Source organism: Oxyura jamaicensis, chromosome 2 (assembly GCF_011077185.1).
Source record: "Oxyura jamaicensis isolate SHBP4307 breed ruddy duck chromosome 2, BPBGC_Ojam_1.0, whole genome shotgun sequence".
In the NCBI taxonomy this organism is placed as follows: Eukaryota; Metazoa; Chordata; class Aves; order Anseriformes; family Anatidae; genus Oxyura; species Oxyura jamaicensis.
In genome coordinates, this window is record NC_048894.1 from 3,702,031 (window position 1) to 3,716,012 (window position 13,982).

Genomic DNA, 13,982 nt, shown 5'->3' on the forward strand with positions numbered 1-13,982 from the left:
CAAGTCTATGTGGACCTCACATTACCTAACTATTAATTTGAAAATTAGCAGCCTAGTTTGGTCTATAATCAACAGAGAGACCTAGGTACATGCAGTGAGTGATTCATCCTGTCCTCAAAAAGGAGACACCGATTTATGGGATGAATCATCCACTGGAAGTCCCTGTTTCTTTCTGCTGATTACAGGGGGAACATAGCTAAGTTTAGATAACATTTTTTTAGACAATTAAAATGAGAGATAATGAATCAGAGCGTCTATTTCCCCATCTGGCAAATTGGGGATACCAGGAATTTCGTCCTTCGGGGGGTGATGTGAGGATAATCCTGTGGAAGATTCTCAGGACTATTCTTTCAGAAGCCAGAGAGTAACTTTGCTTGGCTACAGGCAAGTAATATTGCTTCCACATTTCAGCTCTTGACAATTTTAGATTCGCCTTGTCATCAGTCATAGAGGAAACAGAAAAGAATCGGTGAAAGAAAATAACACCTCCCAAATGAAACTCATGCACTGTTTTATATCTGCCTTATGACTACCTAGAGATTAGTTTCTGTTACAGCATGGTGCTTTTTTATTGGTTCAGCCACCTTTACATGCTGATAATTTTTCTGTGCTTCACCCACACCTACCTGACAACTGACACAGCATGACTGCAGCTTGAGTGTCAATGTGATGCATCAGTAACAATGCTGTGATTGACTATAACTTTTGAAAACACCTTTTTTTTTTTTTTTTTTTTTTTTTATTGGATGCATAGTTAATTAACTGCCATGTATCTTCAGCCAAAAACCTCTGTTTAAGGAACCTCATAACTGCCAACCAGCCAGATCTGTTTCCAGTTATGATTATTTCAGAAGATGCTGGGAGAAATTCTTCTGCTTCAGGATGAATCTAATCCCTGATGAAGTCATTGCCAAAATTTTGTTAATTGACTAAGACAAGGATTTAAATCCATATATATATATATATATATATATTTAAGTCAAATGAAACTGATAGTTTTTAAGCATGAAGCCAAGAAGCTGAGTTTTTAAGTTAGATGATTTTCATCTGGACTGAAAGTATTAATAAAAAATCTCAAGAGCAATTATTCCATATTTTTATTTTGTTGACTTTTGTTTTGACAATAAAAAGAGCTGCAGTTTATTTTACTTTCAGAGTGTGTCTGCTTGAATTTAATGTATCTTCTCTCAAAAGATAAAGTAGAAGTGTGTATGTGAGGGATACACTCAAGGAGTAGAATAATGCAACACAGTCCTTCATTTGTAGAGCTTCATGGCCTGTTGTGACTCTTCTTCATGCATGTGTATCAGTGGGAAAGCCATAGACAATCTCATTATGGAAGATCAACTGTGTGATGTTCTGTGTGTATTCCTTTATTTAGAGTTATTTAGAGTTGGGTTCAAAGGGTTATAGTAAATGGCGCCACATTAGGCCAGCGGCCTGATGATACAGGACTTGAAGGTTTATTAAGTTTGAAGATGACACTAAACAGGGAGGAGATGTTGACTCTCTCAAGGTTAGGCCTTAAGAGAGACCGAGACAAATTAGGGGGCTGGGCAAATTAGCCCCGAGAGACAAATTAGGGGGCTGGGCAATCACAAACAATATGAATTTTAACAATAACAAGTGTCAGATTCTGCACCTGGGAAGGGGCAACCCTAGATGTTTGTACAAACTGGGGGGTCAAGAGGATGGAGTACAGCCCTGCAGAATGGGATCTGGGGGGCTCTGGTTGAAGACAAGTTGAATATTAGTCAACAGTCTGTTCTGGCAGCCAAAAGGGCCAACTGTATCCTAGAGTGCCTCAAGCATTGCTAGCCAGCTGAATGAAATGATTGTCCCACTCTGCTCTGCACTGGTGCAGCCTCACCTCAAGTGCTGTGTGCAATTTGGGACACCTCAACATAAGAAGAATGTAAAACTATTAGAGAGCATACAAAGGAAGACCATGAAGATGGTGAAGGATCTAGAGGGGAAAACATAAGAGGAGTGGCTGAAGTCCCTTGGTTTGTTCAGACTAGAGCAGAGCAGGTGAAAGGGAGACTTCATGGCGGCCTGCAGCTCCCTCACAAGGTGAGCGGAGGAGCAGGTGCTGAGCTCTGCTCTCTGGGACAGGACCCGAGGGAATGGCATGGAGCTGGGACAGAGAAGGGTCAGGCTGGGTGTTGGGAAAAGGTTCTTCACCGAGAGGGTGGTTGGGCACTGGGACAGGCTGCCCAGGGATGTGGTCAAGGCACCAAGCCTGCCAGAGTTCAAGAAGTGTTTGGACAATGCTCTCAGACAGACATATCATTTGATTTTTGGGTGGTCCTGTGTGGAGACAGAAATTAGATTTGATGATACTGGTGGGTCCTTCCCAACTCAGGATATTCTATAGTTCTATGATTCTTTCTTATTTATTTATTTATATATATATATATTTTTTTCAGGATGCACCAGAGATTGGGATGGTCTAAGCTGTTGGCCCAGAGCTTCTTTTGGGGAAATGGTTAAAATTCCCTGTCCGAGATTTTTTGAAGAAATAACCAATATCCATGGCAAGATGTTTTTCCTATTCTTCTTATCCCTAGATATTTAGAAAAAAAAAAAAAAATCTAATAGTTCAAGATTAAGTCACTTGCATATTTTCATGATTCATAAAGCTATCTTATGTGACCTGACACAGAGTAATTATGTAGATATGCATATACATCTTGGCTTATGGTGAATACTTGGCAATTTTTGGTGTAGCGTTATGCCGTACTGAATTGTCTAACTTCCTTTGTTGTCTAAAATATATAGGTATTTGCACTAGTTTCCTGAGGTTATAATGGAGTATATCATAGAATCACTGGCTATTTATAAAGCCATGAATAATTAATGTTAGAAAGGACTTCTTGAGGTCCTCTAGTCCAATCTTCCAGTCAGAGCAGAACCAAATTCAAAAATCAAATCTAACTTCAAAGCTAAGTCAGGTGGCTGAGGACTTTGTCCATAACCACTGATTATGTTGTAAGTGCAGGATAGATTGCATAATTTGTTTTCCTCTGTGTGAAGATTGAACTTGCAGAAAAAATGAATGGGAACATCCGTATTAACATTTCAAATGATAGATAAATTATTAACTCTCTGTAGCTAATCTTGCTAAATGTGACTAGACCTGCAAGTATCTAACTTATGAATCAAAGTAGGAATATAAATATGTTTTTCTCTTGTCAAATAATAATAATAATAAACAACCAACAAACAAAACAAAACAAAACTTGTAATTCATTCTCTGATATATTTCACCCTTAAAGGCTTCCTTCAGAGAAACTGTACACAGGAAGCATATTGGTCAGAACCATTCCCACCATACGCTCTTGCCTGTGGATTCGATGAAGGTTCCAGTAAAGGGCCTGAGGATCAGGTGAGTTTTTATTTCCTAATTGTGGTAATCTCCAGAGCACATTCTCCTGAGTATACTGAATAGATGGATGTTCCCACATACCCACCAGAATTCAGTAATTACCCTTCTTCAATGCTAAGCTCAAACCTTCAAGTGTATTTACCACCTGTTTAACAAATAAGGCTTAGTGCAAAGCAAAGGAGTAGCAGGTAGAAGGGCCACTTTCCTCTCCATTTTTTCTTCCTATTTTTACTCAATAGATTCATGGTTAGGTCATCTGTCCTGCCTAACAAAGACTTTGTTTCTCTGAGATAGAGGATTTGAATCTACACTATCTTCCAAGGTAACCTTACCAACCTGTCTATAGGGAATTTTTCAGGGAACCTTGCTCGTGATTGTTTTTCCAGGTCTTCTTTGAGTCAGAGAATAAAAGAATCCATAACTTTATAGCATGGTGATCAATGTACAAATTTAGTAGCAAACGAACTCTTGGATACCACTAAGTCGTTCCACACTTCATTTTAGGTACTCAGTGGAGCAAGAAATGAACTCCCATTTTTCTTGTCTTGAGAGCAATGTTAGGTGCTCTCCAGGAGTGGAAAGGTCAAGAACAGAAGTACTACTTCAAGTATCTGAATCTTTAGGAAGTGTTGACACAATTGGCTTCATATGGCTCCATGAATTTGGATACACAAGCATATTTGTAATAGGAAGTACAAATATCTGGAGCAAAATTCCCCGAATGTAAACTAAAAATAGTTGTGCCATGGCATGGTTCTCACACACAGAGCTAAATTCTCTTAGTCTTCAAACCAGAGTGGATTTTTCCAAGAAGCCCCAGGTTTATGCTAAGCAGTAAATCATGCAATGCACATGGAGAATCTGTAGTTGCCTTAAGCTGATAACAGGCAAGGAGCTATATTTATATTTTAACATTAGCAAAAATTTCACGTTCATGTTGTGCCTGTGTTTAATTTGTTATTTCAGTCATAACCACAAGGTCTATGACGGGAAGATAAGATCAATAAGCTCTACTGCACTGTAAACAGAGGGAAGTTGGTGAGAAGAATCCCACTTGTAATCTAAGATGACTACTTGTTTTATATTTTGTACCCTCAGTGAGAACCTTGTGTGTCTTTTGCATAGAGTATTGCTTTTTTTCAGCTATGCTACAAAAATAGATATATCCAAAAACTTCCTTATTCATCTGAAGAATCAGTTTTTTAATTTGCACCTTTGTTTTGAAAATGTCATAAAAAAGATTAGCAGTATTTCAAAAACTTCAGGGTAATACCTAATTTGTCAGGGTTATCTGATTTATTTATGGATCTACTTAAAATTGTTAATATATTGTCTCAGTCTAGAAATACTGCCTTTTAGATAAATATAGTTTGGATCAATTAGGGAACAAAGTGTCCACTGCATTTGCAAGGAGGAAATTTGCCTGAATTCATAGAATTTAGTTTCTTGGGGTTTTGAGTAGTTAGGTGATCCTGTAGTGAATCAGAATAAAATGTGCATAACTAAAGCCAAATAAAAATGTTTTATTTTTCTCTGGAAATATAATATTTGAATGCAAAGCAAACAAACAAATAAACTATAAAGAATTTACAGTGTTACAGCTGTAAGGCTACTGAATGAACTGCTTGTCCAAGGAATTAATGTCTGTGAGGTTATTTTTGTGGCTTTAACTTTCTTACTTCCATGATGCCATGTGACTTTTTCACAGAATTTTGCTTTCTTCTCCTGCAAAATGCAAGTTTTATTTATTATTTAACTATAGCTCTTTATGAAAACCAACAACTCTCGAATCAGCAGAAAACATCCTTTGACCTAAATGGAGTACAATCTGGCCCTGGTCTAAAGTTATTGATTCACAAATCACCCATCAGCAGGTTTCAGTGCCCTAGAGTCCATGTATACCTAGAAGAGGAATCATAGTTATATAACAAAGTTAACATCTTCCTGTTAAGCATCTTCAAACTATTTTATGGTCAGTATTTCAGATTAGTTGGTGGGCTGTGGAACCTGTCTCATGTGTAAGGTTTTGAAGAGTTCAAAAGAAAAAAGACATGTTAGTGATGGAGGGAAAACCTGAATCAGATCTTTAGCACCTAAAGTAGCATGTAGGGGATGGGAGTAACTGCTAAGGGAAATTGTATCTTAGTGAATTTATCACACCAGCATGCATGCTGCATAACCACCAGCATTGGTCTTTGTTCTCTTTTTCTCATAGAAATCATATTATTCTGCATTTTGGCGTGTCTACACTGCTGGCTATGCAGCATCAGTGACTTCACTCATTACAGCTCTAATTGTCTTTGCTGCCTTCAGGTAAAAAAAAAAAAAAAAAAAAAGTCTCTAAAAGTCTCTTTTCAGGATGTCTCAAGACAGCCTTATCCTATACCTTTCAAACCTTCTGTGTTTTTGTTTTTGTTTTTAACTATTTTCAAACCTTTCTCAGGCATTATGCTATCAATGGAAATGTGTTCTTTTATTCATGTTGTGGCATTTCCCTGCAGAAACTAAAACAATAAAGCTGACTGGACAGTCTGTCTTATTCTCTATAACTGCACCATACAGTAGTAATGCTTCAAGCTGTTATTGCTATTAACAAAAGATAACTGTTCCTCCAGTACATAGCAGGACATACTCTGCAGAAACTGAGTATGTCTCATGCCCTGAACCTGTAGTCATTCCAAATTGTTCATTCCCTCTGTGAAAGACATAATACGGAGCAATGGAAAGGTTTAAAGAAATTAAATATCATGCTTGATACTGTCGTATATTAGGAAATGGATCCTGGTTTATATTGGCTCCAACGAACCTGGACAAAAACGTTAAGCCTACTCTCCAGGCAGGAGTGCAGACCACAGAAGCAACTTCCTAGGTGGTGTAAACTGACAGTCTCAAAGGTCATATCTCCTATAGAAGGATCCAGGACCAGGAGGCTGAACCTTGAAGGAGATTCCTTCATCTCAAGGTCTGTGGACAGGACAATCTAGTGAAATGCAGCCTGGGGTAAGGCAGCTGCTTCTCTGGTAGTGATCCCACAACAGGTAGCTGACACCTATTCAATCCTCTCTGTTCTCCTCCAGCCAGAAAGGGGCTGGAGAGCCTGTTGCAGTCTTGTTTAACAAAAAAAAAAAAAACTGTGATCCTGATTTTATTTAGGATAATTAAAAGACTTTATTGCAGTATAGCCCAAGAGTCCCAGAGTTATTCTTTGCTCCTGGCATCTCCTTTAAATGTGTGGCAATTCAAGGACAATTAAGCTAGCACTTTTAGTAGAGCAAACAGATAATAACTGCTGTGATCCTGTTTGCCTAGCTGCCTCTCAGGTGACAGATTATTTGCCTTGGAAGGTGTCTGAAGTCACCCTGCATTCCTGTCTGAGTTCAGATGAGAAATTTCTCTTGAAAAACCATTTTCCTTTTCTTTTTCTATGTCAGAAAATTCCACTGTACACGGAATTACATCCATATGCACCTGTTTGTCTCCTTTATCCTGAGAGCAATTGCTGTGTTCACCAAAGATGCTGTTTTGTTTGCAGATGAAACTATGGACCACTGCCTAATGTCAACGGTACTAAACTTCCCCGCTGTCTTTCATTGAGTTAATACTTACTTCATGACCTGAAGAGAACATGTAGATTTCTTAATCCAATTTCTCTTTAGTTTGCAAGAACTGAAATCTTAAAGCAATCAATACCACACAAACAAAAAGACCAAGTGTTATAGGTTACATTACATCCAGATTTGGTATATAAGGTACAGCCTTGTTGACCCTAATGGAGCTGTATCAATTTGTCAGGGGGGTTGGACCCGATGATCTTTCGAGGTCCTTTCCAACTCCTTCAATTCTGTGATTCTGTGATTCTATCAAAAATTCTATAAGAGGGGCCCAATTTTTTATTTTCAAAACCGGAAAGTTAACTGAAATGAAGGAATCCCAGACCTGCTGAAGCCTTGTATTAATTTTCTCATTTTTGTCTGGCAAAATTGATTTTTTCCTTATACTTGTAGAGAATCCAAACCCAATGGAGAGTAGACCTAATAAGTTTTTTTTTTTATTCCTCTGCATTTCCAGGTTGCTTGTAAAGCTGCTGTAGCATTCTTCCAATTCAGTATTTTAGCCAATTTCTTCTGGCTTCTTATAGAAGGGATATACCTGCAAACACTGCTTTTGCTGACCTTTGTTTCAGACAAGCAATATGTATGGTGGTTCATATTTGCTGGCTGGGGTTAGTACTCTTCTCCACTCTGTGTTGTTTACTATTTCCATTTAATTTTAGAACTAAACAAAATATTCTGAGATTTCCTTTGATAATTTCCTTTGATGAAAGGTGCCTTTTCATGCAGTAGTACTACATCAAAACCATATCATTATTCTGCTTTTCTTCTTATCTTGGTAGATTTTTCACCATTTAAAACTTTGAAGGAGAAGGTAGAACAGAATATTAGAAGTACTTGGATATGCCTACTCGAAAGACTGCAGCACTCCTGTTTATGACTGGAATTAATTTCATGCAACTACAGTCATTTAAAAGTTAATCATCTAATCTAAACTATCTCTCCAGGTTTTTCCTGCAGCAGTAGAATGAGGTAGTCATGCTGTGGTAGTGATTAATCCAGTCTTCAAACAGATGACTAACGTGCCTGGATAACATTCTGAAAACATCTTGTCTTCCTCCACTGACTAAAGAAGTTTGAGTGACTAACTTTAAGTTGACATTTTGCTTTTGGTAGGCAGAAATAGATATCAGAGATCGCATGAGTTCAGGTCTAGGAATCAAAAATTCTATTTATTTATTTTTCCAAAGACATTCTCTGTCTTTAAGGAATCTTTTGAGTTTATACAACAATTAAAAATATCTCACATTATCAGAATATGTGCATGTAATGCATAAAATTTCTTTCACTGCAGAGAATTGTTTATTGTGACTCTCAGATATTCTTGTATTTCATCTTGGCTATTCTAAAATCTAGGTGCTTCAATTGAGTGGTTACATAACACTTTTGGATTAGAAGTAAAATCTAAATTCTTCTAAAGTAGATAGCAATTTTGCCTTCATCTTCAGATTCTTAAAATTTATTTATGTAACTAAAATATTTTAAATCTGAGTTTTATAAAGGGGATGCCAATTTGGAGCTATTTCAATTATGATTGCCAGAAACTAAACACTTAGGTCTTGATTGATCACAGCTAACTTGAGATAACAAAAGAAACACCTCAATTGATAGTGTAGTAATACTCGTGTCCTATAAAAAATCAAAAGTGAGAGACATCTCAGGGGCAACTCAGATCATAGGTAATATGGATATATTTTTATTTTCCCTTCATTAATTAAAAAGTCAACTTAAACTGAATTGTATCTCATTGCAAAAGCTTTGAGCAAAAGTTAGGAACGACAACTTCTGAGCCTTTTCCACAGATTCTATATGATACTTAAATAGACATTTTCTATATTTCATTTGATTTATCAGTGTGAATGTCACCTTGTTCTGATTAGAGTCTCTTTTGTGGCAGATTTGAAAGGCACCTAGTCTTTGGAAATCCACGGATGGAAAGCAAAAGAAATTGCTAGTTTAAAGACCTGTTATAAAGTATATACATAAATAAATAAATAATAATAATAATAATGAAAAAAAAAAAGTTATTCACTCACAAATGCAGGAAGATAAGCAATGGCAAAGACTGGAAAGAAATCACGAATCTTAGCTAATCTTAGCTAATAGTCTATTAGCACAATTTTTCATGGAATGTTTACCAGTTGACTGTTTTACAAGGATTGGTAGAGGCTTGTCAGGAAAAGATAAAAAAAGAAAAAAAAAAAAAAGAAAAAAAGAAAGAAAGAAAGAAAGAAAAAAAGAAAGAAAGAAAGAAAGAGCCATAAATTATTCCAGCTAGTGTTCAAAGTATTGTGTTCTGACCACTATTCACAAGACAAAATAGCTCTAGCTCAATAAATGATTCTTTCAGCTTCACATCTGCTTGTAATTTATATCTAAACCTATAAGTAATCCTAGCTGTTATTTTTGAAAACATAGTTTCACAGAATCCCCTATTCTTTTTCATTTTTATTTCATTCTCCTATTCTTTTTTTTTTTTTTCTTCCCTCTGAACTGAGAGTTAAGATCTTCCATAAAGTCATTTCAAGATTGTCTGTCCCATTGTCTGAAATTTAATGTACATCCAATCTGCTGTACTGTGAAACTTCTTGCAATAAAGTTTCCATGGGACATGACATTAAACAAATTATATTGTTTTCTGCGTTGATCTGTCCAGGAGCTCCCACTGCTGTGATGTTTACTTGGGTCCTCACAAGAATACATCAACAAAATACTGGGTAAGTCAGAGCTTGGGTAAGGAAGCCAAGGTCATCCTATTTTATATTATATTTTGATTTATTAACAGGGAAAAAATATAAATTAAAAACAGATAAACAAAAATATTGTTCCAAAGTCATGCCTCCAATCATAAAACTTTATAAAAAAGTGAGAAAATAATTTTCAGTCTTCTGATTTTGATGAACTTATACTGAGTAATAAAATTTGGAAATGCCATAGTAAGAATTAAAATTTCACTAGTTTTCTAATCCCCAATTCTTGAAATATTTTTTTTTAAGAAAACCAATACTTCTGTTTAAAAACAGCCATTTATATCTAGCTCTAGTCTTTTCAAACCTCTCCCTTGAAAACAAAGACATTGTTATGTCTTGATAGGTAGTTTCATGTTTTATTTTCATCCCTTTCTTTGAATCTTTATATGTATATATATATATAATTTTATTATTCATTATCTTTTAGTATGAGAGTCAGTTATAAAGAAGAAGATTGTTTACTAAGGGTTGCCCTGAAAGCCTTCAGGTCATTTCACATGGATAATAACTTGAAAAAGATATTATTTTATATATGTGTCCTTCAGACACAGCTGGTCTGAACTCATGTTGCAAAGAAACACCTTACACTCAGACATACAGCCAAGTGTTCTGTGTGACAAAATTGGAAGAGAAAATAAAGGAGAAGGAGAATGAGAAAACCTAGCATGTATGGAACTTGACTGAAGGGAGTCAAAAAAAAAAAAAAAAAAAAAAAAAAAAAGAATGCTATTCATGCTAATTACATTAACAGATTCCCAACAAAGACTAAAATCCTGTTTTGTTCTCTGCCTTCAGGGTACCTTCGATAGAGGTCTAGATTTTTCTTGTCTGCTTCCCTTATGACACCAAAATCCTTATATTCCTGGAAGAGTATAGCAGTTTAGTGCCTAATCTGTAGCCTGACTTCACTTTAGTTCTTTAGCCTTATGCTCTTACTGAATAAAACTCCTTTAAATTGGGCTGTACAGAATTTCTGGGGGAGGTATTGGGGAAGAAGTAGTAGCAGCGGCCTTTGAATAGCCATTTAGAAATGTCTGTCACCTCCCTATTCAGTGACAGAAATAGTTTAGAAAAAGCTCACATGGTATAGATAATATTACTGTTTTTGTTTGCTGTTTCAGATGTTGGGATGACGATGAAAATGGAGTAGTGTTATGGATCATCAAAGGCCCCATTCTGCTAACTGTATTAGTATGATTTGCATTTTTTTTCTTTTGAAATCTGACAGACATGCTAGTGTTTTCTTTCAGTAAGGTGGAAAAAAAAGCACAATAGCACATGCCATGTTTGATTTCTTTTGAATTTCAAATAGTTGAAAACTATTGTACAGTAAGTATTTTTTTTCTTTTTTTTTTTTTTTTTTTTTTTTTTTTTATCCCAAAACCTCTAAATTACAGTCTAAAGGGTAAATCATATATTTTTAAGAGTCATGCTAGGACATTATAGAATCACTTTTCCACAGACATGCCATATACCATGTTCTTATCTGTGTCTCTGTAATCCATTTCTGAAGAAAGGCAAATGATACTGGCAAGAACTCGTAGATAATATGAAGCTGGCTTAATTCAAGAAATACATCTGTCATTTTACCTAGTATATTTTTACAATGAGTTGCTAGGATGTAAACTTAAGACAAAAATTCTCTTATGCACAGATTCATTCTAAATTCAGAAAGCAAAGAATATGTCATTTATGACTGTGTCTGTTGTAATCCCTGTTATTAATGATGAAGGGAACTGGAGGAACTATTTAAACCACAGAAGATCATCTGTGTGTTGACAGTGGATACAATGAGTTAATATCAGACATACAATGACATTCAGATATGCAGGACTAAATTCATTCAGCAAAACTCTGAGCATATATTTCGTATAATAACATATTGTTGGGAAAAATGAATATTTCTAATGATACTGATTTGATCTGAGAGCAAATCTTCGCTGGTTTATATCAGTGCAATTCCTATTATGGGAGATTCTTAGTTCATTTGTATCAACTGAAGATACTTCCTGATTTGTAATAAATTTACAGATTCTGTCTTGTCTTTTCAGATTAACTTTATTATATTTATTAATGTGATCAGAATTCTAGTTCACAAATTGAAATCTCAAGATGGAGGAGGGAGCCATTCAAGCCACTTTGTGTAAGTATTGCAGGGTCTTATAAAGTTGGCCAGTTTGAGTTGTTCTAAAAAATCGCTTTACAGACAGGACCACAAAATGTTCCACTGGTTATTATACATAGAGAGATGTCCCCAGAAGAAATAGTGAAGTAAACCCGTCTTTGTATCCCACACTTTTGTGTGATTGAGATAGGTCTCAGGAGGTAATTTGGTGCCTCAGCCTTTGCATACATAGCAGGGAGAAGACCCTTAAAGGTCAGTCTTGAAAAATTCAATGCTTATTCATCTTTGCTGACCAAAGGTTGACAGTGAGCCTGGCAGAAAGTAATCTTTCCATAACTTCATTGGATGTAGTTGCCTCCATTCTGGACTTCTCCTCCGTAGTAAAATTTGTTCCAACATATAATGGTCATGACTAATTCTGTATTTTTAACAGTGCCTTGTTCTTTAATTCTTGGTTTTCCAGGAGACTTGCTAAATCTACATTACTCTTGATCCCACTCTTTGGAGTGCACTATATTGTATTTGCATTTTTCCCAGAAAGCACTGGTCTGGAAGCTCGCCTTTACATTGAGCTAGGCTTGGGATCCTTTCAGGTAAGCTGAACAAAAAGTTTGAGTCTGAGGTTTGGGCTGAAACACCCTACTCTTGGGAGTTTTAAATTTTTGTTTAGTTATTACAGCAGGTGTTAATAATGTGTCTAAATTCAACACACACATTCTATTTTACTCCTGCACAAGCTCGTTCCATTGTTTGTTTCACTATCTTATTATTTAAAATCCAATGCTAGTCTTGAGTTCTGACTCAGACTTCATATTAATAATCACAATAAAGCACATCTACACTTTTGGAATAACAATGACTGAGTGCCATGAAGATCAGTCTATGGATTAAGAAGAACTGATTGAAACTTAATTCCACATGCAATAAAGGTGATGATAAGAGAATTGAAAAAGTAATGATAATATATTGCAACCTTTCTGCCCTTACACTTCAGCAGTAGCAAATCCATCATCTTAACACTTCTTTGCTTCTTTTATTTGCTATAACACTGTTCAGGATGATATCCTGGCTTTGGAGGGCCAGCGACTGGTAAACATCTGAGGTCCTTTTCTTCCTCTTTCCTCTGTATCCTACCACCCTTTGGCCTAAGCCAAATCTGTGCCATGGACCATGTTAACATTTTAACAAGGTGGAGAAGCAAGGGCCAGTGCTCAGGGCTGTGCTTTGTTCAGTTTATAAATGAAGACGTAATCTATCACTGTCTAGTATATGCCTGTGTTAGCACAGTCCGTGAAAAGGTTTGGGTGTGTGCTAACACTCACCCAAAAAATGTCTGACTGCAGGTCTGGGTGAATATGAACCCAAGACCATTCCCAAGAGGTTCTTTGGATCCTCTTGTGAGTGAAAGATAATTCAGAAGAAAACATGCAAACCAAGAACAGGTCCTCACCAACTTTATTCACTAGTGAAAATATAGTCTTAGTGCCTCCATAAAAAGGCAGTGATGCATATATAGTGTCACCAGTCCACTGAGACACTGAATCCAAATTTGAAAACCTATTCAATAGTTCCACATCACCTAAATCCCAATGGAACAATGGAAAAAATATTTTTGCTGTCTTACTTAAAGTTTGAATAAAAGATTATTTTTATTTTTATTTTTTTTCCCTGTTTCTATGCTTCAAGTCCTGATGGCTGATTTTTTCCCCTCTCTATTCTCCCTGTCCTAGGGTTTTGTTGTTGCTCTTCTATATTGTTTCTCAAATGCAGAGGTGAGTAGCAAGTATATAAGATTATCAAATCCTTTGAAACTCATGGGTCTCTCTTGCTTTTCATTTTTTTTCCTGTTTCCAGAACTGATCTGTGCTTTGATCTATTCCTGAACACATGAAATACCCTCATCTCTTTTTCCCTTGGTACCTTTGTTGACTTTATTTATATTCATATAATTCTGACAGAAGGACACAGAATAAGCTTTGAAGCAGTGACCCTTTACAAATGGTTGGTGACTTTTCTGTCAGGGGACATTTTTTCTGCTTTATGTCTGATAGCTATCATGATGATGTCTCAGGGGAAAGCTTGTAACATTGTACTTTTTTTTTTTTTTT

General features: G+C 36.1%; 1 protein-coding gene across 1 annotated transcript in view; it reads left to right on the forward strand.

Annotated features, from left to right (window-relative positions):
• LOC118161606 (vasoactive intestinal polypeptide receptor 1-like) overlaps positions 1–13,982 on the forward strand; it is a 30,292-nt gene that overhangs the window by 11,926 nt on the left and 4,384 nt on the right. Inside the window, exons 3-12 of the mRNA XM_035317137.1 lie at positions 2,430–2,537; positions 3,279–3,388; positions 5,604–5,701; positions 6,820–6,952; positions 7,457–7,610; positions 9,656–9,716; positions 10,871–10,940; positions 11,801–11,892; positions 12,338–12,467; positions 13,605–13,646. Coding sequence (XP_035173028.1) covers positions 2,430–2,537; positions 3,279–3,388; positions 5,604–5,701; positions 6,820–6,952; positions 7,457–7,610; positions 9,656–9,716; positions 10,871–10,940; positions 11,801–11,892; positions 12,338–12,467; positions 13,605–13,646 — 998 coding nt within the window. The remainder of the gene's footprint in view (positions 1–2,429; positions 2,538–3,278; positions 3,389–5,603; positions 5,702–6,819; positions 6,953–7,456; positions 7,611–9,655; positions 9,717–10,870; positions 10,941–11,800; positions 11,893–12,337; positions 12,468–13,604; positions 13,647–13,982) is intronic.